General features: G+C 37.1%; 1 protein-coding gene across 15 annotated transcripts in view; it reads right to left on the reverse strand.

Moving 5' to 3' along the window:
- The window catches only part of CLEC16A (C-type lectin domain containing 16A), a 48,907-nt gene that overhangs the window by 17,316 nt on the left and 4,368 nt on the right, over positions 1–27,223 (reverse strand). For 10 of the 15 annotated variants that reach the window (XR_014934092.1, XR_014934091.1, XM_085514742.1 and 7 more), the window contains exons 4-22: positions 27,003–27,151; positions 26,100–26,205; positions 24,546–24,669; positions 23,624–23,798; positions 22,962–23,015; positions 22,164–22,277; positions 20,726–20,954; positions 19,933–20,062; positions 18,884–18,984; positions 18,542–18,664; positions 17,348–17,457; positions 16,840–16,884; positions 15,687–15,740; positions 14,994–15,122; positions 11,402–11,522; positions 8,212–8,363; positions 7,417–7,621; positions 6,806–6,973; positions 217–363 (exon numbers count right to left, since the gene is read on the reverse strand). Coding sequence is in view for 13 of the 15 variants with exons in the window: in XM_085514742.1 (XP_085370868.1) it covers positions 217–363; positions 6,806–6,973; positions 7,417–7,621; positions 8,212–8,363; positions 11,402–11,522; positions 14,994–15,122; positions 15,687–15,740; positions 16,840–16,884; positions 17,348–17,457; positions 18,542–18,664; positions 18,884–18,984; positions 19,933–20,062; positions 20,726–20,954; positions 22,164–22,277; positions 22,962–23,015; positions 23,624–23,798; positions 24,546–24,669; positions 26,100–26,205; positions 27,003–27,151 (2,436 nt within the window). In the remaining 2 variants the exon portion in view is untranslated. Of the gene's footprint in view, positions 1–216; positions 364–6,805; positions 6,974–7,416; positions 7,622–8,211; positions 8,364–11,401; positions 11,523–14,993; positions 15,123–15,686; positions 15,741–16,839; positions 16,885–17,347; positions 17,458–18,541; positions 18,665–18,883; positions 18,985–19,932; positions 20,063–20,725; positions 20,955–22,163; positions 22,278–22,961; positions 23,016–23,623; positions 23,799–24,545; positions 24,670–26,099; positions 26,206–27,002; positions 27,152–27,223 lie in introns of those variants that run through there. The other 5 variants (XM_015877133.3, XM_032447562.2, XM_085514738.1 and 2 more) reach the window with 3 other exon arrangements.

A 27,223-nucleotide genomic window follows, 5' to 3' on the forward strand; every position in this document is an offset into this window, starting at 1 on the left:
AGGTTGCCACTGAAAGTATGTAACTCCTTATCCAATAAGAAAATGTGAATACAACATTAAAATTTACACCTCAATTGACTTTAACTAGGTAAGTGATCAAGTGATCTGAATACCATACCCTGTGTTTATCTCAATAACATCAGAAGTCAATCCGACAGAAACATGTACTGCTCTCCACAACCCTTGGTGCCTAGGTTGAAAACAGTGATTTAATACCTGATGGACTCTGTGCAACAGAAGGAGTGGAAGCTGAGCTTGCAGCCACTGAATCACAGCGCCCTGTACTGCCACTGCCACTGGACGGCGATGGTGATGAGAGTGGTGATGGATGGTGCTGATTTATACACTGGGCCACAGCAAAGCCTGCAAAATAGGACAAAGTTTACTCATAAGTAATTAGCTCATAAAAGTTCACCTACATGAACAAATCATAAAAGATTAAGAGATAATACTGCATCAAATTAATGTGAAGTCCACCGTGTGACTCAGAGGATGTGCCCTCTCTCATCCTCATCTCAGACACCTGAAAATCTTACTCAGAACACAGATGCTATACATACAAGTACAGATCAATGGATAAGGATATAGAGATTAGATGATGCAAAATATTATAGAACAGAGCTTGCGCAGTCTAAACATGTCAGTTTTGTGTATACACAATACATTCAATGGTCACACTCCTTAACATAACGAAAATGACAAGATAGAAGTGAACAAAAACAGCCTGCACAACCTTTCTTACTGCAGTAAGAAGACATTCACAAAAGATGTGAAGGTCAAGGTCTCATACCAATCCAACACGAGAGCCAGGATGAGAGGAATATATGGAATCTATATTGTACATTCATTGCGTAATACTATGCTGAACCAAAGGTAAACAGGTTATTCAGTGTATGCGGTGCTAAAGAATTTCCCCAGATCTAAGCAATGAACCAAAAGATAACTGAAATTTACACTTCTGGTTACCAGAGAACACACTATGTCAATCAGGCATACTCCACTAGAAAATCCACCCAGAGACGTCTGAGGTAAATCCAATAGAACTGCAAACATCTGCTGAACACTTGGTAGCAGTAAAAGGACGATCTTCTCGTTCCTTAAGGGTGAGAAGGATTATATCGTAACTTCGTACAAAACAAACTATATTATAAAGTGTTGACAGATCTAAAAACAATTGTTTCTTGCATAAGAATTCAATTTGATCCCCTGCAAGAAACCAGCACTTAACACCCCACCTGTTGAACACGCCCTCTGTTGAACACAATGCAATGTCTCCCTCCATAGATGAACACTCATGCTCTCTACCTTGAAAATCAACTGAACAGGGATTATCAGAGGGCACTGAAACCAGCATTTTCCCCTGATTCTCAGGTATTAAACACTTCCTTCTTTCCCTTATAGCGAAAATTTACAGAAAATTCTATTTTACAGGTTCCTCATACAAAAGGACGTATGCTGTCCTACATTATGTAGCCCACTGTAATTGTGCCACCAAGCAGAAGCTAAAATTAGCTGATACAGGAGAATGATCTTCTTTGGCTCTCATGTTTTATTTAAAATTAAGAATAAATTTGAAGTGTCTTCCCAAAACTGTAACTCAGATTCCTATTAAGTCATGTATGGTGCTTTCCACCATTCGTGCTGTACAATCTAATGGTTTCTCTCCTGCTCTGCTAAGTGGGGAACAGCCAGTTTTCAGGAATGTTTGTAATTCTAAAAACAACAGCTAAAGAAATCCCCAGAATGCCATTAGTTTCTGAGAAACCCAGAGCACGAAATGCATGGTACAGGATGCAGTTTTCCACTGCGAAGAAATCAGAAAAACTTTATGCAAGAAGTCTTTGTATCAAAGCTACGAAGCAGAACATGGAATTTAATATAGATCTCACCTAATCCAGCGTCCCTGCAGAATACGAGAACTTGTTACAATTTCGGTTATTCAATAATGTCATTTTCTAATTCTTATTTTTTTCCAACAGGAACCCACCTAGGTTCCAACATTCCTTCTGCAGCACTCCATATTTGTGAAAACAAATGAAATAATACACATTTTATGTAATTATCAATAGCCACCACAGTTTCATAAATTATGAGGATCCAAGAATCAGCGTGTGCCACCAGACTTGCAAAGCCTGATGATCTTATTTGCCTCCAAACTGTGATCAGACTGTCCGAACAAGTCTGGATATCCACCATGAGATAAAAACCAGTGAGTTGCCCTTTGCTGTGTCTTTCACTTAGCATTTCTTCCCCTTCAATCTGATTTTTCAGCTGAATTGTTAAGAGCTTTCATGGTTTTGCTATTACAGAAATAAATGATTTCATCTCAAATGGCATCAGTATTATAAGAATCCAGATGAACCAAAACGTTAATTATCTGCTTAGAATACCATGAAATTACCTCCTAGAATTTTAACATGCTCCCAGAGCAGAGTTCACTTATTGCCTGTCCTGCACAATTCCAGTGAAGACAAATACGACTGTACTGTTCATACTTTCCATATTTCACACTTTCCTTAGAAGATTACACTCTTACTGTGGTTCCTTAAGCAACTTTCTGCAATAACAACAATGTGCCCATAGGGATCCCTTAATTTTCTCAGTGAGGTTTTCCTTAGGCTGAGTCCTCCTAGAAGATGCAAGCTTTTACTCATCACATCAGACTTTGTTAACAGTTCTTCAGGAGAACTTCTTGCCTTCAGTATGATTTGAGGATGAAGTGGCATCCACAGCTGTTCGCTGCTTCCAGTGCTTTCCTCACTCTCCCATGGAAAGCATGAATGACAAATTTTCCCTTTTATTGGCAGTTTGCTGAATTACTTACTGTAGTCATCTCTTAAATGCCATGAATTTCCTAACAATGTACTACTTGCTGTCTTTGCTGTGTAGCAAGCGCTGGAAGTGCAAATGCACCAAGCAATACTTTATTCCACTCTGAAATGGGCAATCTGCCACGGCACTGCATGGATGATTCACTTCATAGAGAATCCTCTGTACGAGGAGTTTGCCAACGCCTTGCAGCTGGCAACCAATCTCTGTGTTAAACACCATTTAAATATTTAAATAAATAAATAAATTACAAGAAGCATGTGAAAGCTTTAAAGTACAGCTTTTAACAGCAACACATTTTGTCAGTCTGCAATACAAGGAAAAAAGCCAAAATAGATGAAGAAAGGAAGGCATGCAGACAAAAGCTGATAAACACTACTCTACCAACAACTGAGCTTCATGTATGGTCTGACTTCTGACCCTGTACTGCCCATGCTCATATTCAGGACCCAGACTCAAAACCCCTTGCAGAAACACAGTGCTATCTGAACTGCTGTACTACTTGCATCATAATGTTAGATGGGTGAATGACACTTCACCAAGCTTACCAAGCTTTTGTCCTACTTTAACTTACTACTCATCATGTCCAAGATAAACACCACTTGAAAGAATTACATAGGAGCTGTGCCAGGAGGCACCTGCTCTAGTTAAAATAGTTTGGTACGGATCTCTTTATTCCATAAACATAATTTTCTTTATTTTTAGAAACCAAATTGATCAATGCTCTACAATCTTCTAGCTAAGTTACACTGAGGTTACACACAGTAATGCTAGATGGTCTGCTAAAAGTTAACCAAAAACTCAAGTACTTAAGTAGAGTTTTACTCAGACAGTTCTCCAAAGCAACAAGCAGTCAATAAATACAAAGGAGAACTTTGTTCTCTTCTTTCCTATGAAGACTGAACTGCTCAAAATATTTAAAAACAACTTTTTCTCTCCTTGATGACTCCCTCTAGCCCAAAGCAAACTTCAAACACTACCATGTCTAAGACAACTTCTCTAGCAACTGCCTTAGCATGTTCACATGAGAATGTTTCCCAAATAGAAATACTTAAGCACTCACCCTGTCTGAAAATTCAACATTTTCTAAATCCACAGCTAACAGGGAAGAACAATAAATCCATACTTTGGACAGTCCTTCATAAAACAGCATCCATATGGGACTTTTTGCAGTTCCATTAAAAATAAAAACAAACTACTTCTAAAGTTGTGGGTCAAGACGCAACAGCAGACAGTTCTACTGGGAAGCTAAAGAACAAGCTCATGAAGGATCCCTCATATTCCTATAAACACAGCAGTTATTAATTTCAAATTGCAGTAAATACATTTGGCAAAAGAGTAAACAAAATTGTATCCTACAGCATTAGATCCAGAACTTCCCTAAACTCTATTCAGACAACATCTTGTGTAAACTTCCTCACAAGCCCCTGTCTGAGTATTTGACTATTTGAAATAAGTGCTTTGTCTTTTTCCAGAGACATTGTCCTCACACACTACCTTAGGCTGACCAGAACTCAGAATGGATTAACATTGGAAAGAAACTCAGCTGCCTCAATGCATTGCCCTTGGTCATGCAGTGGCCCACACCACTGTCTGTTTTGCATGCCACAAGATTATCAATCCTCTTTCTGAAAGACCACAAGGAGACTCAGTGGTTTTTCGAAGTGCCTTTTATGGGAAACAACTGAACAATCTAGCAGACACAGGTATGGCTAAATAGTATGCTCCATTCAGCAGTCCATCCATCTTTGGAATTTCCCATCCCTTTTCTCTCCTGTCCTCACATAACACTCCTAGTTGAATTTGCTCAACCACCTATGGTAGTGTTTTTTTGCTAAATGGATCACCACAAAGACTACAGCAAGAAATGCCTTTCTTTGAAGACAGCGTTGAAATTAAACCCATGGCCACTTGTGCTAAAGGAATCGATGGGTCACTGGACAGCAGCTGAATGAGCAGCTGCTGCAGAAGGCAGCTGAGCAGAAAACTGAAATTTAAATCTACTCTCTTGCTGAAGATGGGGAATCCCAAAACAACACATTTAGCACACCCCTCTGCAAGCACTGCAAGAATATTCACTTCTCATTACTGCAAGCACAAATAAGTTCATTTTAATCCTACACATACATCAATGTAAAATAGCATTTCATGAGAGTGGCAAAAAAGAACAACCCTCTCCTTCCTTTGTTCATTATATGGAAGGAAAGCACAAGTGTCTAATATGAGCACCTCAGCACAGGACGACAGAAAGAAGATACTGCAAAAACAAACACCAAAAAAAAAAAAAAGATGAAATACATCAAATCACAACAAAGCACTGAGTGTAGTAATGGCAAAACCTTCACACCACGCAATACAACCGCAGATAAAGGCTTATGAGCATGCTAGAGTAAGGTAATTTAATTGAGAGTGGAAGGTAAGTCTCAGTCATTCAGAATACTGTACATAAGCACTACTGAACAAGGACACAACAAGTACTGAACAAGAACCAGGAAAGTCATTCAGGAAAAACCTGCAGAGAAAATGCAAACAGAATTAATCATAGCTCTGGGAAGCAAAATGATGCTCAAATGCTTTTAGAAGTGCCTTTGTCACTCCTTCATGGCTCTCAAGTTATGACAAAGATTAGTTCCAAACATAATTGCTTCCTTTCTGATAGTCATGTTTTTGATTCAACAGAACACACTATTTATGACTAAGGTATTACTGAGAAGAGGCCCCTTCCCATTTCAGGGCCAGTTCTCTTTAGTATTTCTATAAAAGAGCTTGGTGCAGGATTTGAATGCATCTCAAACATGCTCAGAGACATCACTAATTTGGGAGGGGCTGTTAACTCCCATAAGGGCCAAGAGGCCTTCTTGCAGGGAGACCCTGACTAACTGGGCAGCTGGACAATCAGCAGCCCCATGAAGTTTAACTAGACCAAGTGTCAGATTCTATGCCCAGCAGGGAAAAATCCTGGTTACATGTACAGACTGGAGGACAAGAGGCTGGAGGAGCAGCCCCACAGAAAGTGATATGGGGGTTCTGGTAAGTTGGATCTGAGTGAGCAGTGTGCCCTGGCAGCCAGAAGGTGTAGCCGTACCCTGGGGTGCCCCAGGCCCAGCGCTGCCAGCCAGGCAAGGGAAGGGATTGTCCTGCTCTGTGCTGGTACTGCCTCACCTTGAGCACTGGGTGCAGGTTTGGTTGCTATAACATGCAGAGGGCACTCATCACAGCTACATACACTGATCTACAAGAAGGTTGACTCTGAAACAGTAATGTTGGCACCTTTCCCACCACACCTCTTCCATGGAAACCTTATGTCAAATAAGGAAATACATTCCCATCATACAACATACATCTGTCTTGAAAAATGTGAACAGCAATTGGAAAACTTTCATGATTTCTCTCCTCCATTCCCAGGACTCACTCAGGTAAGCTGAGCTCTGAGTCAGTCATAAGGCAGCAGATCACCTGCTTTCTAAGTAGAGCAATTTAATTTTTTTTTTTTTTTAAATCTGTGAATCATGTTTCAGAAGAAATGCTGTTTTGTGAAATGACTGGTAGTGAGTTCCGACCTTTTTTTTAAGCCCATGACCATGAGTTACAAACTCACATTTGCATTTATAAGGCAGAATATCAGAATAAGCAGCCCAACTTACCACACCTATCACAGATAACCACTGTTATCTGATATATCATATCATCTGATATGATAACTGGTAGCTGTCAGAGCATTTCTAAATGTTCACATTGCTAATACTAAGATTTCTTTACAAGTAAGTACTGATACTGTAAAAAGAAAGGAACGACACCCAATCTCATTTAAAAGTCATTTGTCAAGCTTCTATGAAACATGAAAACAAGTTGTTTTTTGTTATATAGCGTTTTCAGCAAATATGAAACTTAAAAAAGGAATCTAGCTGGAATTTTCCAAGTGAATTTCTTGTTCTATCTATCTTGAAACACAGCAAAAATTTCTTGATAATGTTACCTGGAACTTTGTCAACAGATGCAAAAACAGAACGTTGCACCGTAGGATCGCTGCTACCACGCCGTGCATGATCATAAAATCTAAATGGAAGGTGCTGGGATGTAGCTGCAGAGCTCTGTCCAAAACCCATAACTTCATTTGAAGGCTGAACAGGAAGATCCAGGAGAGCTATGATTAATCACAATTGATAACTGTTGTTACTTTTAAATACAGAGAGGGATGAACAGATGAAAGTAAAATGATATAGCAAATGAAATATAAAATGATAAACTCAAGCAATACTTTAATCACTCTTTGCTGTTTATTCCAATTAACTCTTTACCTCTTCTCAAGCATTTCCTCCAATCACAGACATCTAGCTACTGACATTCTATTTAACATTTTGGAATGCTTATCATCACCACATTCAAGTGGTGTATCATTAACACCAACACACACATTTTTTCTTTCATATCAAAACACATTTTACTCCAATAAAATCCATTGCTTAGAAGTTAGATACTTGTTTACAATTATCTGTGCCCAATTTTGTTTTCTATCCTTACAGCACAGTCATTTTCTATGACATAAGTCTTGCTTCTCCAAGTCATTTCAAAAAAATAACTTCTTACCTGCTATTCTCTGCATTTTCATACGCCGAGCTTGGATTCGGCCTTTTGCAAGACGCTGCTTTGCAATAATGCAGCGAATGTGATCAGAAAAAACAAATGTGGCTTGAAGAATAGGGAAGGGCTTAGAATGAGGACTCGAGGCAGGTTTATGAATTATAATGTTCAGAGCTCTACTGTCATCTTCTACTCCTGTCACCTGCATATCCTAAAAAGAAAGAGAGGGCAATAAGCTAATTAAAAAGGTAGCATCTTATAACAGTTTCTGGGTTAAAAAGAAGGACTACACCAGTTGGCAGTCCTGGATTCAGTTCTAAAGAAGTTTGTACTCCTAGATATTAAGTCAGTTTAAAATGCAATTAATGACTCTGGACATCAGTGAATTTGCAGGAAATGTAAATATTAACATTGGCTAAAGTAAGAGACACTGATAACGAACATTTAAAGTTTTTGAAATTAATTAGATAAGAACAACCTGTCACATCCTCTACTCTTGTATAAGGGTCAGAACTCTGGGAGAGTTCATTTACTGTGTCATTTAAGGAAAGCACCTGGCACTCAGCCTTGTCCTGTACAACTTCAGCGTTCAAACTGACATAACTCATATTACATTAGAGAAGTTACCATTTAAAAAACATAAAAAACATTTAAAAGGCAAAAACTAGAAAAGACTACTAACAGAAGGAACAGATAAGCAGGGCACACCGTTTAAATACATAAGCTAATATTGGTATTTAACTACATAAACTGAGATTTTCATCTGAGAAAATGCAGAATACCCATATTAAAACCTCTTACCTGTAAAAGGCCTGCAAACTTAACTACTCCCCAACCAAGCCTGGCAACATCTGGCTCAACCAGACTCATCTGGTAAATATCCACAGCCAGGAATCTTTGAACCTGACCTCCATCCTTTGTTATGACTGTACAAGCAATTAGATCACTGTTATCTGAAAAAAAGAAAAAAGTTATACAGCTACTGAACTTCAGGATTCTTGGCTTTGGTTGTTTCACATATCACAATGTTAAAACAAAATCACCAAATGTGATTGGAAGGACCTCAGGAGGTCATCTGGACTAACCCTGCTGCTCAAAAGCAGAGTCACCCAGGTGCAGTCATGCAGGCTGCATAGGACCATATCCAGATGGCTCTGAGCCTTGTCCTTATAATACAAGTAAGTGTTTGGAGTTACTTATAGATTATATATTATAACGCTTTTTTTTTTTTTTTTAAATCACCTTCATCCCCTTTCCATTTTATTTCAGGGTGAATTGCACCACTGCTGATTTCATTCACTAAATCGAAGCCTCAAGTCTTGTTGAAAAACCACAGAGTCCAGTGCTGCTGCATGCAGATACACCTACACTTCCTTCTAAACTTAGGCTCCAGTCCAATGCGATTTACACTTCTAGAAGCCTGAAACCTGGCTCTTCTGACTGCTGGAAGACTTCCAGCTTCAAGATTATATGGGTTCTGACCGTAAATTGTACCTTTTTGCTGTTATTTATTAAATTAGGTTACATCTTTTCCCACCCACATTATTCAATACGAATGTATAATCAGAACCTCTCTTAGCCATCACACTAAAATCCCCTTCAAACTGCACATCTCCAAAACAAAGTGCCTCCCTTCCCCGATCCTTCCATACCTCAAGGTATGTATTCCAGTTCCAACCTATCATTCTTCAGTGACCGAATCACATTCTTTACAACAGATGAAGTCTTCTGAGAGTCCCATAAATGGAGGCTGACAATTCCTAGCTGACCTTTGCTAATCTGGATAAGCTTTTTCTTTATTTCATCAAATTTACACTTTCATTCCTATTATCCATGACCTTGAGGTGTACACAACCAGGTAGGAACCCTGCTTTATACTCAATCATTACTGTGAAACCGTGTTAGTTTGAGTATGCATAATATTAAAGCAGGCTGAAAGAAACTTGAAAGACAACCACAGCAATCCATTAGAATTAAATACCTTCTTTCTAGCTAAAAGCTTAACAATTCAATGTAATTCAAAGAGTACTTGGGGGAAATCTTAATTCATGCACAAATAGTACAAAGAGAATAAAAATTAAATCTGAGGCTAATATAATACATTGAAGCTACAAACAGCAGCAGCTTCATAAGAAAAACAATTGATGGAACTACGCAATCCATAGACTGTTCCTTCATAGGACAATGTTTCTAAGCAAGAAAGGATGTTTGTCTAGGAATTACACTCTGATTCAAGGTGAACTTGTTCCAGGGAAGTCACTCTTAATGCACAGGATACATGCCATGCTCCTTCAAAGCCACAGAAACAGCATAAACCAACAAACTCTGTGAGAATGTACAGGTATATATAAGCACAGCTGTTCAACAAAAAAGAATTATACTGTAACAAACATTATATTTACTCTTCAGAGCCAAGTAAATGAAGGGAGTGAAGTTGATAACATGTAAAAGCCAAGGGAACTTGGTGAGCCAGAACCCTCTGGTGCTCTCTCACTAACCAGAAACGCAGACAGTTTTCAGAGGAACAGTAAATGCCTCTCTTTAGAAAACAGAAGTTCACATGAAAAATGGATCGGGGTGGGTAAGTTTCAAACAGACTGCAGGTGTCAGACACGTCCTTTCAAAAGCCAATAGGCATTTGCTGCAAATGCTACAGGTGTACCTTATTCTTTGGAACTGAATAGTCAGCCATGACAAAACCAAACCTGGTATCAGATTATTTAAGTTTTAATGAGCAAGGAATTTAACTGAAAGTTTTGCTTTGAAACTAAGGCTGGTTGTATAGAAGAGCTTAGAAGATTCCATACTTTTCTTCTCCATCAAGCTACAATAATGACACAAACAAGCTCTTCTAAAAGTTGTTTTTGTTATATTTCTGCAAAGAAAGCCTAATGAATAATTCTTAGTGATACGCAGAATGCATAGAGCTTTAAAGGGCACCCTCATGACATTACAGTTATTGTACTATTGTCCTGCATATCCAACTCTTACGGGTTAAATCAGTTGATAGTAATTCCAGCCACATTTTCAAGAACTGAAGTAACTTACAGTGGAATTAAGAGTTGCTGAATGTTGTGGCAGAAATGACACATGCACAAAGAAGAGTAAAGTTGTCAAATGTGGTTTTGTCCAGTATTAATACTGTTACAGTGCAACAGTAGAGACTAAAGAACACAGGTGAAAAGATATGGAAATAGTGCCTAAGCTGCCTGACTACAGACATGCAATAGCTACTAAGACAAAGAAATCAGAAGATTGATTTTTCAGAGCAACTTTTCATTTCAGATGTGAAAAGAAACTGAAGGCAAAGCATTACTGTCAAAGCTTACCAAATATCAGAAAAGAACATTCATAATTTATTAGGCAACTGTTATCGGAACCTTTTGGTTTTCCACTAGTCATAATACACCTCATTTACACCTCATAATACACCTCATTACACTATTATTTCCACTTTAAGGCTGTGAAGGACCATATGCTACAGTTTCTTCATTATGATTCATTATTTCACCTCATCCTCTGGAAGAGTGTCAACATGACAACAAATATCTAGCTCATCTGAAACAGGAAACTGAGTTAATTCTATACTACTAATCCTTCAGCAATTCAAAACTAATGAACACTTGGACAGGCTTTTTTTTTAACGTAACAACCTAGAATTGTTATAACAGTATAATGCACTGTTCTTTCAGGAAAGTTTTTTCAGGAGTTTGAGTTCCTTTCAAAATAAGCAGTCATGGAAGTTTCAAAATTAAAATTAAAACCTTCAGGTAGGAAAAAGACTTCAAGGTTTGTGGAAGGGTAAAGTCAGAACTGCTTCTGACAACATGGTTTGCTGTAATGGTAGCAAATTATACAAGCACTCGATACATTGCTCTGCCTTTTTGTTACTATGTACATAAACAAATTTCCATCTATTATGACAAAGCTGAGTATATTATAAAAAGAAAGACCAAATGGGTTCAATTTGGGAAACTGAGGGAATACTTACTCAAGTCGAGAACATCATCTGTCTTTATCAGATCCTCCTCCCTTGTCAGTGGTAACTGGGTTTCTGGCTCGCTTTGCAAGTGCAATGATAATGAACGAAGCATAAAGAAAACTCTGATTGCCTTGAGAAATTAAAAAGACAATTAAAATATTGCTGTACTCGGTATTACATGCCTTAGCAGAATCTTAAAAGTTAGATACTTTAACAACTCCTGAGTTTGCTGCCATACAGTATGTTTACCTTTTAAATTAACAAAACTTAACATGATTTAAAAGTCAATTAAAAACGTATACAGAAGTCAATGCATGTTATTTATTTTTAGAAGCAACAAAGCTTATACCCACTAGAAAGCTCACGCACTGTGACATGCAAATCATCACAAATGCTGCTTAAACAGAAACTAAAAACTTATGTCATTTAAAAAAAAAATAAATTTGAAAACTGATTTCATTTACAAAATCTGCTCCAGACCAGCAATCAGTCTTCAGACACTCACATTTTGAACTGAAAACACCATGGAGTCAGTCAAGTTACAACGCCCAACAAGTTTGAGAGAAGACAGTGGGGATTCCCAAGTCTCAATTTGCAGTGCTCATACACACCAACCTCTCGTAACAGAGCATTCTCAATAAACTTTTATATTCCCAGATGGCCTACATCAGGGCAAAGCACTCAGAAAGCTGCACTAGCCCCAAGGAGCTTTCAACATCTATGCCGTGAAATTTATATTCTTGTTTTGATTTACAAATACATGCCATATGGTACGCAAAGACTAGATAAAGCAGCAAAGAACAGCAGTGATTTTATTAAGACGCTTTCTGAAAAGCACCTCTTCTACTACAAGGACTGTTCTTTCAGTATAATAAACACAAATAATCATTTAATGTTAACAGCTGCTTGGTGCCGTTTTTCTCTTCTTTTTTATTTAAAAAAAAAGAACTTCCTACATAGGAATCCTGTGGCACACAGTTAAGTGGCTGCTGCTTTACTGTAAAAGCACCGAATTCACTAAAGGCTGCAGTGCCTGAGCACTCCCAGTTTGCAGGAAGCATTACAAAAACCTGCCTAAACTGCTTTGAGGCAGAACTCTTCACCCCCTTTGTATTTTTAAAGACAATGTGGCTACGGATCTTGTGAGCCAGAAGCAAGTTTGGCCAGCTGTCATACTGGCAGTGCTTACAGAAACTTCTGGCAGAACAGAGATGAAGAGAGAGAACTCATGTATCTGACTTATATGATGTGACAACGAATGAATTTGATATGCTGTTGAAATCTAGTAGGGGAAGAACGTGATTATATTGGAGCAAAAGCCATATCTATTAAAAAAAAAAGAAAAAAGAAAAAAAAAGAACATTATCTTACAAGCAAGAGCAGAGCCAGTTTATAATAGGAGATAATCTCTCCCATTTGGGGAGATTGCATTCAAGAGTACTGTGAATTTGCTGAAATTTAATTTCAGCAAATTGGGACTAAAATAACAGTTTTACTACCAGATGCTTCAACAATTGACGGTACCGGGCTTACAAGTTTCCATATTCAGTCAAAACCAGCACCATCCTTGCATGTTTATTAACTCTAATGTAATAGCCACCAGGGCTTTTTACCTTTTAAAACAACTTAATTCAAAGGGCAGCCATCACTCAGCCTTTCACTTATTTTCCCCACAACCCTCTTCCCCTCCTACACAGTGTTAATTATCCTCACATGCATTCCCCACAGAACTACTGTCACTCATCTCCAAAATGTAATTGCATTTACTGTAGAATCATCTACAAGAGCAGAAAAGAAAATCAGGAATTAACCTTTACAAGAATGAAAGAATTCAGGAATGCCAGATGAAAAAGCAACTACAATCTTACAAGTTATGGCCCAAATCTGCTTACAATAGCAATATAAACCAGAAAGCATGAGATCTGACTTTATAACCACTAACTTTAGTAGATCTCAGTGTGGCAGCAGAACAGTTCCAAGGCCAATAACTTATTTTTTTTCGGCTGTCCTGTTTTCAGAGTCAGGTAGAACCAAATTTGAAGAGCTCTCTGCCATAAACTATTATGCATAAAAAAGTAAACTTTGTGCCGATTCTTTCATTTAAATATGCATACCATATGCAAAGGAGTACCAATACATAGAGACATATCACTGTCTCACTATAGAAGTCAGAAGCAAGAAATGCAGCTCCTCCTAAAGCTGTTAAATGGAAAATAATTGCTGTTTGCAGGGACTTTCTACAGAAAAAGAAGAAGTGAAAATATAAAGAGATCAGATTTCCAAGCTAAGAGCTCATGATAAGATCAAAGCATGGGACTGGGACTTCTTCACTTGCTAACAAAACAAAGCTTGACAAATTTATTGGAATCATGCCATAGGATGCTCAGAATTGAATCATCGTCCATTTTAAACTGTCAGCCAAAAGAATTCTAGTAGGTTAAGCACCAGCAGCTTGTCACAAGACGCTCCAGAAATTCAGCTTACTGGCACTGCAATTCAGCAGCAGGAGGAGATAATGCAAAGCTTAACAAGAAGTAGCTGCAATAGGAATTCTGAGAAATTCAGGGAAGGAGTACCGACAAGAAAGGACAATTCTGGGAATTTCTGCTGATAAAGAAGTCTCTTCCACTGCAAATAACTTACAGGAATATTTATGTTCTGAGTTTCCACTAATTTAAATTTATTCTTATTTATTCCATTAAACTAATACAGTAGTTTCCATCAGGAAGAATTTCTGGGTACCGTCCTGTTCAATACCTCACAGAAAAAATTCTATGAAAACATCCCTGCTTCTCAACAATACTTTTCAAGATAATTTACTGTACTTTATCAAAAACGTTCCTGTGTTAACAACAGTTGTGTGGCTCATAAATAGCACTGAAAGAAAAATTATTTGAAAGATTACTGGAAATCTGTTTTTTTCTTCAACAGTACTTGAATATACTTTTGCATACACTTACACAAGCGCAAAACTCCTCATAGAATAGCACTTTCCAAACAGCATTATTGTGCAGTAATGCACTGTTAAGATATAGCAGTACTACAGAGCTTACAGGACACTGCTGGATGCAGGCCAAAACTGATTATCGTGGTTATCTGTGTCAGTATCATCTCTACAAATCTCGTCAGTCAAAATATGAAGTATTTTGCTATCGCCCTCCTCATTCTCATCATCTCTACACTGAATTATTTCGGGCAAGATGAATGTTCTTCAACAGAATTATGTGTGTTTCTTGACGGAGCAAAACAACAACTGGAAGCCAAGTTTGCTTCATACTAAAAGAATATAATCGTAGACTGAGATATCAGATAGTGAAGGAATGAATAAAGTATTAATGAGGGTAATCAAATGTTATTTTATGTAAATTTCTGTGTCTGGAGTCCCAACACAAGAACATACTGAAGAGACTACAAGAAATTAGAAAAAAGGCTTCTCCACTGGGACAGGGAAATACTATATGCTCTACACAGTTCTTTCACTAAGCTTCTATGATGTTACAGATGGAGCTTCCAATCAAGCAGTTTTTGAGAACAAATACCTGTATTTCCATTGCCTTTGACATTAACACGTCATGAATGAAAGGAAAAAGGCCTTACTTACTCTTCGCGTTCTTTCCACATCTCCACAAGGCAATCTTTTCACAAAATCAATACCAGTCAGTGGTGTTCCCGTTGGAGGCAACAGAATTGAGGCATCCATCATCAAGTACTCCACATTCATGGGCTTCATCTGTAAAAATATTTTAATGCTGATTATTATACAGAAAGTGAAAGTTTGCAGTTTTTCTTCCAAATACAATTAATGATCATACAGATGGAGAGGAAGGAGCCGTCACAGAGTTCTGAGAACTTCTGATACCAACCATGTTATTTAAAGCTCTTCACAAGCAATCTCCATTTTAAATTCTAAATTTGTACATTGTTCCCTAACACACTGCTGAAGTTCCCACATCGAAAAACCTTGCAGGGCTTCAAATATAGGAAGATTATGACTTTGTTTAACAACTGAAGAATAAATAAATAAATAATAAAATCAATCTAATGTGTAGGTCCCTAGAATGAAGAAATTTTTGTATACCCACTTCCAGAAGCTGATGGTGCTTTTTATTTAATAAACAGTTGTTTTACACAAACAACCTATGCAAGTGCAGACAGTTCCTCAGAGGAGCAAAACCATTCTGCTATTCTATTGCTAGATATAACAGCTACATTCAATAGTTTTCAATAAATATTTGTTTCTGTGTTGCATCTGGTTTGGAAGATTTTCAGAGGGACTTATACAGGTGTCACTTACTGTCATACTTCGATATTCATCTTCAAACATATCCAGAAAAATTTCTTCTCCCTTCCATAAAACAAAAACCAAAGAAATATGAACACATCATGAATCCACAAACACGGCTAAGGAGACATGTTTGCTTTTATTTAATTGTGTAGTGGGTGTAGGTGGCAAGGGGTGAGCAGCAGGGGTGACTTCTGGAGGAAACTGGGGCTGGCCACAGCCAGCACTCCAACAGCCCCATCATAGCCGGGCCCCACAGCAACACTGGCTGTGCCTCTGCAAAAGAGAGATTTAAGGAAAAGCAAAATGCTATCCAGGAGCAAGGGAGAGGGAAAAAAAAAGGTGAAGGAAAGGTGCTGTTTTCATCAGTCTTTGTTTCATGCAATCCAACTTAATTAGTGGTAAGTTAAATTTTCCCCAAGTTGAATCTGTTTTGCCCATGACTGTAATTATTAAACAATCTGTCTCTCTTTACGTGAACCCATGTGGTTTTTTCATCTCATTTTCTCCCTAGAGGAAGGGCAGCACAAGAGCAGCTGGGTGGGTGTCAGGCAGCTGGCCAAGGTCAGCACACCACAAATTACTTTTTTTAAACTTTTTTTTACTTACTGGAAATTAAAAATAACCCTGCACCTTCTTCCTCGAGAGAATCTGAGCACAAATTGGAGGAGAATTTAGACACTTCTATGTAAGGGACAGTAAATCTGTAACTAAGAAGTTCACGTTTAGGGCTCACTGTTTACGACATTTAAAAGGAGCAAAAAGCTGTAGAGGTCTCAAAACAAGATTAAATAGAATTACAGATCATCATTTTGGATGAGATACAAACAAGAAGTAATGCCAAAAAGAGGCATCTTCCATATCAGAGTGGTTAGAAAAATCCAAGAAACTTTCTAATGGCATGAATGCTCCACGACATGCACAGCAGCTGCAACAAAAGCATGACTACTCATTTGTCCTCTGATGCAGAAGCCTATGGGGACTTCTCAAACCTCTTTTGTGAAGTGGGCTATGGGAAATGTAGGAAGGAGAGAAACCATCTAACAAAACACTTCCTTCTCTGTAATGAATATATAGTGCTTTTTTGGGGAATGAGATTGGTCTACAGAATTTATTTTAAATCCACATGTAAAGATTTGTTTCTTACGACCCTCTGCATATTTACCTTATAGAAACGGCGAAGGAGATGAACGCTTTCTTCCCTTGCACCCTAGAAAATAGAAAATGTTTCAGGGAGTAAAAAAAGAACATTTAATCAAAAGTAACATTAAAACAAATGCACCCAGAACCTCAAACAGAGAAAACAACTAATATCCCCATACGTACAGCCTTCAGCTCAGAATTTGATACAGCACTTCTAGCTCTTACAGCTCAGCTGAGCTTGTTTGTTTCAAAAGTACTTCTCTTCACATTGCTGAGATGGTTAACTTACAATCATCCGAGAGAAAAATGAAACTAACTTTTCAGAGTTAATTAGTAAGGTAACAGCAGACTTGAGAATTGCATACAGAGTATTTATTGCTTCTTTCACTGCATGGAATCACCAATGGAAGACTAGAGGCTCAAGTTTCACACTAAGCTTATTACAATAAAAGACAAAACGTTTGTGAAACTATACAGCAAGATGCAAACAAGTAATGCTAAAAGTAGCAATGTGAATTAAAAATACTAACCTCAAGGCATGCAAGATGAACATCTTTTATTATGCTGCCACTTTTAGAAAACACAAGCTGCTTCAGCAAGAGGCAGCCAAGTTCTAGGGTTGCCAAACGGATTTTTCCATCTATGAAAAGAGAATTTCAATATAAGAAACAGCAGCACCTGTCAAACACACCCTGCCTGACAAGGGTGGTTGCTGATGCTGATGTATAGTGTGGATGGCTGCAAGATGTAAATGAGAAGAGTTATTAGGTAAAAACAGAACCATGCAATAAGAAGGTAATAGATATACTTCACTGCAAAAGCCATTGAAACCAAACACCTCAGTTAATTGGAAACACAGGTTGAATTACACTAGGATCAGGGGAGAATCAGTTGGCTGGCATGGGTACAAGATGAAATGATGCTTTGTATACAGCATACAAGTAAAGCACAGGCCTTCTTTACATCCAGAGGATTTAGGTAAAGCCTGGATGAAAAAATCCAGAGAGGTCAAAAGGAAAGAATGTATTGAGAGTTTAAGTTTATATTTTCAGTAAAATTATTAAAAAATTAGAAACATAGAATTTGAGAAAAATGTGACCAAAAAAAAAATGTGACACAAAGGCCAGTGAAGGACAGGGACAAGGTGCTCCAGGCACTGCAGCCCATGAAAGAGACCTTCAATGAAGCATGCGGTCCTACTGCAGCCCAAGGAGAACCACATCACAGTAGATACCAATACTGCAGACCATGAATGACCCCACACCACAGCAGGATACAGACTGAAGAAAGCTGCAACCACTGGGGAGCCAACAGAGAAGACTTGTGTGCTAAACAAGCACTAGATTTCGTTCTGCAGGCAACTGGTAACAACAGTGCATCAGCTGCAGGGGAAACTGGTTCCACCCATTTAAAGTTTTAATAGGGGCACCGTAGGCAAGAGGAACTGTGGCCTTTTATCCCTAATCTGACAAAACAGTTGAAATTAAGAAAAAAAATAATTTTGGAGAACAGTTCAGAACTTAAAACATGATCTGAACAACTATTCAGCAGAAATGCAGTTTCTGGTTACTCAACAATTGAGAAAAAACGGTATTTGTCTTTCACAGCCCATATTTACTTACTGTTCAACAGAAAGCATGTTAAACAGGCACTTTCATCTCACACACAAGAGACTAAGTAGCTTTTCAGCTTGCAAAGAAAACAAATATTAATAAATGTGATACCTGGTTGTGCAGCATAATTCATTATTCTGATGAGCCTTTCTGCAAGTACATGATTATACGAATTTCTCTCTTCAGCATGTTGAGCGGGAAGTTGAATTCTCTCCAGCTTGACTGGGTCAATGCCTTTGCAGGAAGAAAATGAAGTAGATTAGAAAACAGGACTATGCCTCAAGGTAAGTGTTTCATAGATGGCAGAGAGTAACTAGCAATACAAAGAAATTCAAAACCAACTTGCAAAATTATCAAGCGGAAAAGGACGAACAACAAAATGATTAAACACATTATGGGACTGTTCAAACCTAAGACCACATTTCATTTACTTTCTCTAGGAAAATGGCTTACCTTTATTGTGTGACATTGCATACAGAAGGCAGAGCACAAAGAGGGCGTAGTAATCGTCTTCAGCACAGTCCAGTGCATTGTAGACCATATCAAGGAATGGCCTGCAGAAAGGAAAAACTTTGAAATGGTCAAGAATAAGACAACATTTACAGGAAAATCAATAACTATCCTGCTCTACACACAGCTAATGAAAGAAGTCTACAGTAATGCACGTTTTCAGGCATTAAAGCAAAATATAACTTGTTTGAAAGTACTCAGATTACGGTATTGTCTCATTCTACATTCTGACATTAATTCAAACATTTTTATGGGAATTGTTTCATAACACTTTTCTGAGAACTACCTGTTCATACACTTACTGGGTTTGTTTGTAGCACATTTAATATGTACGCAGAAGCACTGTACAGCTTAAGTGCACATATACATAATTAAGTTCAAGAAGCTGCAATCATTGTTGCATTAAAAAAGAAAAAAAGACCTATCTTAAAATTCAAGTACTAAGCAGAGTTGAAAAGCATTTACTACTACTAGAGCAAGAAGGAAATTTTCACTAACTTTCACTAACAGTTGGAGCAAGGTTGGCTACACTAAAACCAGCTGCCAAGAACTGTACACACAACTGACTAAAGGAGGGAAAAATGAAAAAGAAAAGAACATTTAAGTGGAAAAGTTAAAGCTTTTGATTGCAGAAGTGTTTTGGTCTCCGACGTTTAAGCACTAGTGATGGTTTAGAAAGTTTGGTTTTGGAAAGTTCTGGAATGAAAACTTTTAAGTTTCTGTTTTTACCGAGCTAATGCTTTGTAACTCAACTTTACCAACTTTAGGTATCACAACTGCCGTGAAAGAAAGCACCACCTTAACAAAGAAACTGGATCATATTCCAAACTGAGAACTAATATTCTGTCTTCCTATTGCCTCCCATCTGATTGTTCTACGAGAACACTCGTAACTTTAATTAAAGGCAGATTTGAGACATCCCATAAGAGATGAGAAAGTCTATAGGAAGGCAAATACAGAAGCAATTCAGCAAGATGGTACAGTCTCCATACCTGTTCCAGTTTGTTATCTCACTTCCGGAGGCAGCAGCACTCTTTTCTTCATCTGTTGTATTCTGTTCTGTCACGGCAGAGATGGACAATTCTGAGAGTTTGCATCGCTCCATGATCACCATCTCTATTTCTATAAAACAAAAATGGTGTTTTTTTTAACAAACAGTTTTTGCGAGCTTTTACATTTACCACTTTGCATTAGAAGACACTGATGCAACTACAAGAGGCATAGCCACAGCCTCAAAAAGTTTAAATAACTGAATGTAGACTAATTTTTCTTCATAATAGCCAAAATGCTTGCTTGCATTCCTGTATGAAATCTAATGCTATACGAAATTTACACATACACAGAACATACGAAAGAAAACATGCCAATTATTCTGTTCAATAAATAAATAGCAGTAATGCCTCTCTTTCTAAACCACAGGGAAAAAAAACACAGAGCATCATTTAGAAAAACAAAAATTCATGAAAACATTGATGAGCACTAACAGGGGAAGTGAAGTTTCCCAGAGGGTGTAAATGGCTTTCTACTATTAGAGCAAACAAGGTACCCAGTCCCACATGCATCAGACTTTTTTTATGGTTTTCAATCAGACTAAAAGTACACCTCCTGATAGAAAGATTTAACACAGAAAAAAACACAGCCAAAAGAGAGTGAAATAAATTACTATTTCCATGTTAACCTACTGCAACAAGACACCAAGCCATCTAATAGATCAAAATTAGATGTACACAGTAAATTTAAGTACCCAAAATGTAAGCAGCATTTTTCATTTGCTAATGCACACACCTTCATTTTCACTGCTTGTTCTGACGCCCTTTGAACTTGCTTCTGTGCTTTTTGTTTTATCTGAGTCATCTTGGGTATCTTCAGATTGTCTCTCCTCCTCATCTTCTTCACCAACATTCTTATAGTTGGGTCTTTTCTGCACTCTCTTCTTCCCCTTCTGTTTATTAATTTCAAGAGACCTCTCAAGTGTTTCTGTTGGTTTTATGAAACATCTGATACTTGACTTTGCCTACAAATATTAAGATTTTACACTTGAGCTGTAATCAAGGCATTTGGAACTCCATAAAAGACACTTCACACAAAGTTTTAAAATTAAAAACTTAAATTTCAGATGAGTTTCAAAATACAGGAAAGCAGACCTTGGAGAAGCTGTACCAAACCAGTGAAAGTTGTACTCAAAGTGGCATAACCTAAAGACTTGTCATTAAGAAGGATGCCATTTTGAAAAAAAGAATAAATCAAATGATCAGCTGAACAGTACAGGGTTCTTAAAGCTGTATTTCCCTTCTTTGGATTTTGCTTAACAGGTAAAGCAGTTAATACAAATAAAAGACTGCACGCAAATAGGATAAAGGCAGCAAAATCGGAAGTGTCTATTGGTAACAATGCATTAATATGAAATACACTGAATTTCCTAAACAATACAGTTGCACCCATGGCACCACCATGCTTGGCAACAAAGCTCCACCTATGGTACAATTTTGCTCAGTGTCTATGCTAGAAAACCAGTCACCTCCTATTTGGTAGCTGCTCACGTGTGACAGCTCACAGTGTGCGTAGCAGGAGGTCACAGAACCATTAAGAAGCAGCAACCTAGAACAGCATTACAAATATGAGAGCAGATGAACAGACATTTAAAGGAAATCCCTAATATTCCTCACATTAATGTTAGCACACGAACACGTGCTACAGATATTTTGCAACTCTGTACAGTAAACGGAACAGGAAAAAACCTTATACAACATATACTATCTCACCCCTTCACCACAAATTTCCTAGTAACAAAGCTGCTTCTGCACAAGTAGCGCATAACAGTCAGTATGCAACTAGTAGAAGGTCAAACATTTCCTAACACAAATAAGAGATTGCTTTATCTCAAAGCATTCAGTCAGCTCCACTGGAAAAATGTCAATAACCAGAACTGAACACAGGCTGGATTATAAAAGCACTGGAAGACTTAGTCTTCCATAGGCCATGTCTGACCACCACAGAAGAGAGAAATGTGGGCAAGTAAGAATGTAATGTTGCAAGACATGAAGAACATTTTTCTGCATGTCATATTTAACAATTTTTTCTGCTCTTATCTCCTATACACAATCACCTTAACTTCCCAGTTTCAAGATGTTGGCATTTCTAGCTACTTTCTAGATATTATTGGTATTTCAAATAGAATTTTTGCCTCTAAAAAGGAGAATCCAAATATTACTTGACCACTTACTGAGTTTTTCTGAACATCTTGCTCAGCTTTAGAAGAAAACACTGACAGGTCACCATTAAGTATAACCTCAGCCAATGAGTTCACCAAAGGGGCATAATGTATAATAAGAAAAACCTATTAAAACAAAGGTGGAAAGAAATATTAGACACACATTACATGACATGGTTTCTCTATTTCAGTCACCGAACATACTTTCATTCACATCCTTGTTGAACACCGTTATCTTCAGTTTACACAGACAGTAACATTAAATTGTTAACATTAATAGAGCATGAAATCTGCTTCAAAACACAACAGAACATAATTCTCTCTACAGATACATTCCGAGCTACCTAGTTTTAATAAAGAAAAACACAAGCCATGATACAGATCAATGCCCCCTCTGTTTTCTCAAGAGAATATTTCAGATTTAGGTAGATTCAAACTGCAACACAATGTCTAGGAGAATCTCATCTGTAATTTTACAAATACTGTCCAGAAATGTTGCATGACTCCACTGTGCACTGTTTATCAAGCGTTGTACACAAACTGTAACAGATGCTCCAAAAGCTGTCACCGTGTGCTACAAGATCTCCAGAGGAATACTGACTACAAAGCTACTCACTCTGTCTTAAGCAAAAATGAGCAATATATATATATATATTTAATAAGAAAACTGGAAAAAATGCTCAACAGTATTTGTCAATTTTTTAAAAATGGTTTTGTCAAAATAGATGAAAATATGGTAATTAATATCACAAATTATAACAGTACTGTAAAACACATTCTGAAATAGGACAAAATAATTCAAATACATACTTGAGAAAGAAGGTAGAGAGAAACTTGGAGGCTTATTTTAGGACGCTCCCCACCCTAAGAAAAAGAAGTTATGGAAAACAATTTATTTCCATAAAATTGAAGCACTGACACTGATTAAGATTTTATTTAAACAAAATTTTCAATGCTATGTTGTTTCATACTCTATCACAAAATATCCATTAGCGATGGTGCTATTTAAAATTTACTTTTTGGTAAACAATTTCAAATGAAGACTCTCCAGTTAAGAATACCTCACAGTCTACAAGCTTAAAAATGGCTCCTGCTTGTTATCAGTCAGAGCCCCTTTAATAACACTGCAACAGATAAACACCCCAGAATTAAGTTGGCATTCCCTACTCAACCATTCCTTCACAAGGAGTTTTTTCCGCTAACACTCATTAAAGAATTAGCTATTTGGAAATAATGAAGTATTATGTATAAATAAAAAACAATATTGACAGACATTTTAATAGATCAACTAAATAATGATGAACAAAACATAGCCTACCTCCTCCCCCTACAGTCCTTATTTGATTCAACATATAAACATAAGAATCAACAGTATGAACCCTACCAAGGCATGCATCTGATTAACAAACTGTTATTCATACTGAAAGGAAACAATTCCTTTACAACTTATAAATTTGCATTTATTCACTTACCTTATCTTGATTTACTAATGAATACACATAGAGGGGTAGAAAGAGCCTATTAAGTAGGTGGTCCGTCAGCACATCATTTAAAAATTCACAATTAATGATAAGTATATCATTAAGGTAATGCAAATGGTCAAGATGTTCTGCTACCAGGTCACTCAGCTTGCCCCTATTCCTGTGTCTGGAAAACAGAGCAGATAAAGTCTCAGTTAAGTAAAAATTTTTAAAACTTAATTACTTTAATAATTCATGACCTATTAATTGCCCTGTGCAGACTGACAGCCTAAAACAGATGTTTTCATATCTAATACAGTTACCAAACAGCATTCAGGTATATATTTTCTCTAAGAAGCACATATAAAGTCTTTTCCCCAGTTTCCAGAAGTAGTACTTTTAACAAACTTTGCTTCCTACTGCCAGAATCTTCTCAGTAATCAATCATAAAAAAAAAAGGTTTTCTTTCAAAAAAAATCAAAACACATCTATTTTATTACACACCTACCTTTTGACTTTAAGGAAGTATGAAACAATCACCCACTGTGAGTGGGGAGTAAAGCAAGCAACCTTAGTTTATCTCTGGTTATTTAACCTGAAGCAATAAAACATTTCCACAGTTGATAGTGGTGCACGATGTGGGAATTTCACTGCTTACAGTTCCCATATTAAATAAAGTTCATCTTTCCAGCTATTTTTTTTTCTCCCAGAGAATCTTTTTCTGAGAGCTGTTCTGCTGGGATAGCACTCAGAGAAACACAAAAGAGTTACTAAAACTAAGAAGCACAAAATACCATCCCTGTCTTCTGAATTCCTATTAAGTTCAGCAAAATTCAAACAAAGATGAAGAAAAAGCAGGTTGTTAAATGATGATGTGAGGTGAGCATCAATGCCTGGGAAAAGCATTTAATAAATGACATTTTAAAAAGCTTACTCTTCATCAGTCTGCACACAGTTATCCAGTTCAATCACATGGCTTCCAATAAACCAGACAAGGTTGGAGAAATAAGGGACCGCAGTTTTATCTCTAATGTAATGCAGCATAGGTTGGTTGTCCACTGCAGAGAAATTGTAAGAAAGAAAAATCAGCTTCTACTCCTTTTTTAAAGATTTTTTTAAAATGAATACAACAAAGAATCTTCCGAATTTTGATTACATGCCAGCTTTTCACATGAGTATATACCTGAGATGATCTTATGCATGAAATGGACATCTACAAAAGCATCACGTCAATTCTTAATTGGCTTGAAAGAGCCTCATATTGATATATTTACATGTCTAAAGGCAAATAAATCTAGTGGAATTCAGAAAGTTTTTAGCACATTCCTTAAAAAAAAAAAGAAGAGAAAATAATGCGGAAGAATAAAGCAGTAATGCTGAAAAGTCAAGCCAGTTAGACTTACATGACACTGCATTAAGGAACACAGGAATCATCAGTGAAGGAAGGGCAAAAGAAACAGACAACAGTTAACAGGATTAGGAACCGGGATAGTGACATCCTCCAAAAGGATTTAAGAAGCTAAAGCACAAAGCATCTAAACTAAAAGATACAGCGTAGGAGTTAGATCAGAACATATGCAAATGGAGAGTCAGAAAGTTATGAACCCTGAATATCTGAGTTGTTTTACTACTGTAACCTCCACATTGCTACAGCATTCAACCAAAATTCTAGAGAAGTATATTTTTTATCATAAAAGCATTTAGTCATGTAAATGCACACTAATAGGATACAAAACCTGCACTCTGCTCTGTGAACACACATTTGAGTTTACAGCTGATAAGTAGGAAACAAGTACCAGGTACCTCTTCCTCAATGTCCAACAGAAAAAATGTCTCTAGCAGTGAATGCTACAAAGAACCCGCCTGCTATAGATGCTATTTGCAAAGTAAATTGTTCATAATTCACCTATTCTCACAATGCAGTCATTTTCCTTACGCCCAACTGGAACGCCCAGTACAATAATTGGCTACTGCAGCATCCTGACTTCCATTGGGCACCTCTAGAAACGGTTTAGGCCTGTTTCTTCACACTTGAGTGGCTGCTTTACCTAGGAATCCTACAGTCACATTCTAAAGCACTTTGAATGGAAGTGATGCCACCAGTAAGGTCACTGCTTCACGTACAATAAAACTCAAATTCATAAGTAAATTTAAAAAAACACCAACATACTTTATATTCTCAATTTTCTTTTGTTTTTAAATTCAGTCATACCACAATCCCTAGTGGAAGATAAACTGAAGCTCCTCCTGAAAGCTTGGTACTCTTACACAATGTTTTTTCAACTAGTTTCACATGAGATAGTATTATTTACAAGTACACACTAAAGGTTTAGGGTTCTGTTTCATAAAAATCAAAATGTATCTGAGGCACATCAACGTGGTGAAGTTTCAAATCCCACAAAACAAAACAAACCCCTTAGACAACTTAAATTACAATGAATGAAGTTTTTTTGTACGCATGCCTTTTCTTTAGATATGGAAAGCATACCTTTGTAGACATTTAAAGTTATAGTCCTAACAGCAATCCTGACCATGCTTTCTGGGTGGTTAAAAAATTTAATGGCTTCTGTGTACAAAGCGAAGTCATTCGTGTGCTGCAACAAGAGAAAATAAAGCATAACAAATTAACCAAAACACAGATGATATATTTGTTGGAATTTGTTGGAAAACGCTTCCTGTGCATTACTCAAATACTTCAATATTCAACTTAAGTAACTGAAATTATTTCGTAATGCACAGGCTCTGTAGCTCTGAATTAAAATAAACTGCTTTGAGCATCAAGAGGTTTCTATGTTAGTTCATTAAAGCACTTTCAGAGCTTTAATGCCCTCTTCTGGCAAAACCCAGCATGAAGCAAGGATAAGCTCATTTCATCTGCAGCCTTTGATTAATCAGCTTTTTTCAGACTTTGACTAAGCCTCTTAAAATCAAGTGGAGGAACAGAAAACAAGGCACAAACAAGCTGAATTCTCAACAAAGCTGACTTCAGAACTGCTCAAGCGGTCCAGTGTAACACTACCTTACAGATCTTAGGAACCTGTTTCACTACATTTCTGCAGAGATCCTCATAACTTCATTCTCAATTACTGAGACTAAAACAAATTCAGGACAAATAATGCATTAGACAAGCTTAGGCTTCTGACACAAGATGTTCAAGAAAACAAATGTTTTCCTCTCCAAGAAAATGCTAAAATAAAGAGATGTCAGTCACTTGCTACATTTAATGAGAAGATGATTTTAGTATGATTAGAGATGATTCTAAGTAAGTTGGACAAGCTTAGACAGAAGACTGAATAGAAAATGTGCCTAACTACCTTCAGGTTTTTTCAGTTTTGTTTTTTTTTAATTAAAGTCCTCTAATCATTATATAACAACCGCATTTATTACTTACCTCATTGTAAAAGAAATGCACAGTATGATTGTTGAGTTTCAGGGAAAGAGTTTTCAAAAATGATATATAATATGCCATAATCTCCTCATCAGAAAAGTCAAATTTATGGACAATAATAGAATTCACATAATTATTGGACAGCAAGTAGTCTGAAAAATAAGAGACATTACAGGAATGAATCTAAAGGAATCAGTATGTAACTAGCAGCACTTAACACACCA

The sequence above is a fragment of the Coturnix japonica genome, chromosome 13, assembly GCF_054131305.1.
Source record: "Coturnix japonica strain WE chromosome 13, WE-NBRP24, whole genome shotgun sequence".
In the NCBI taxonomy this organism is placed as follows: Eukaryota; Metazoa; Chordata; class Aves; order Galliformes; family Phasianidae; genus Coturnix; species Coturnix japonica.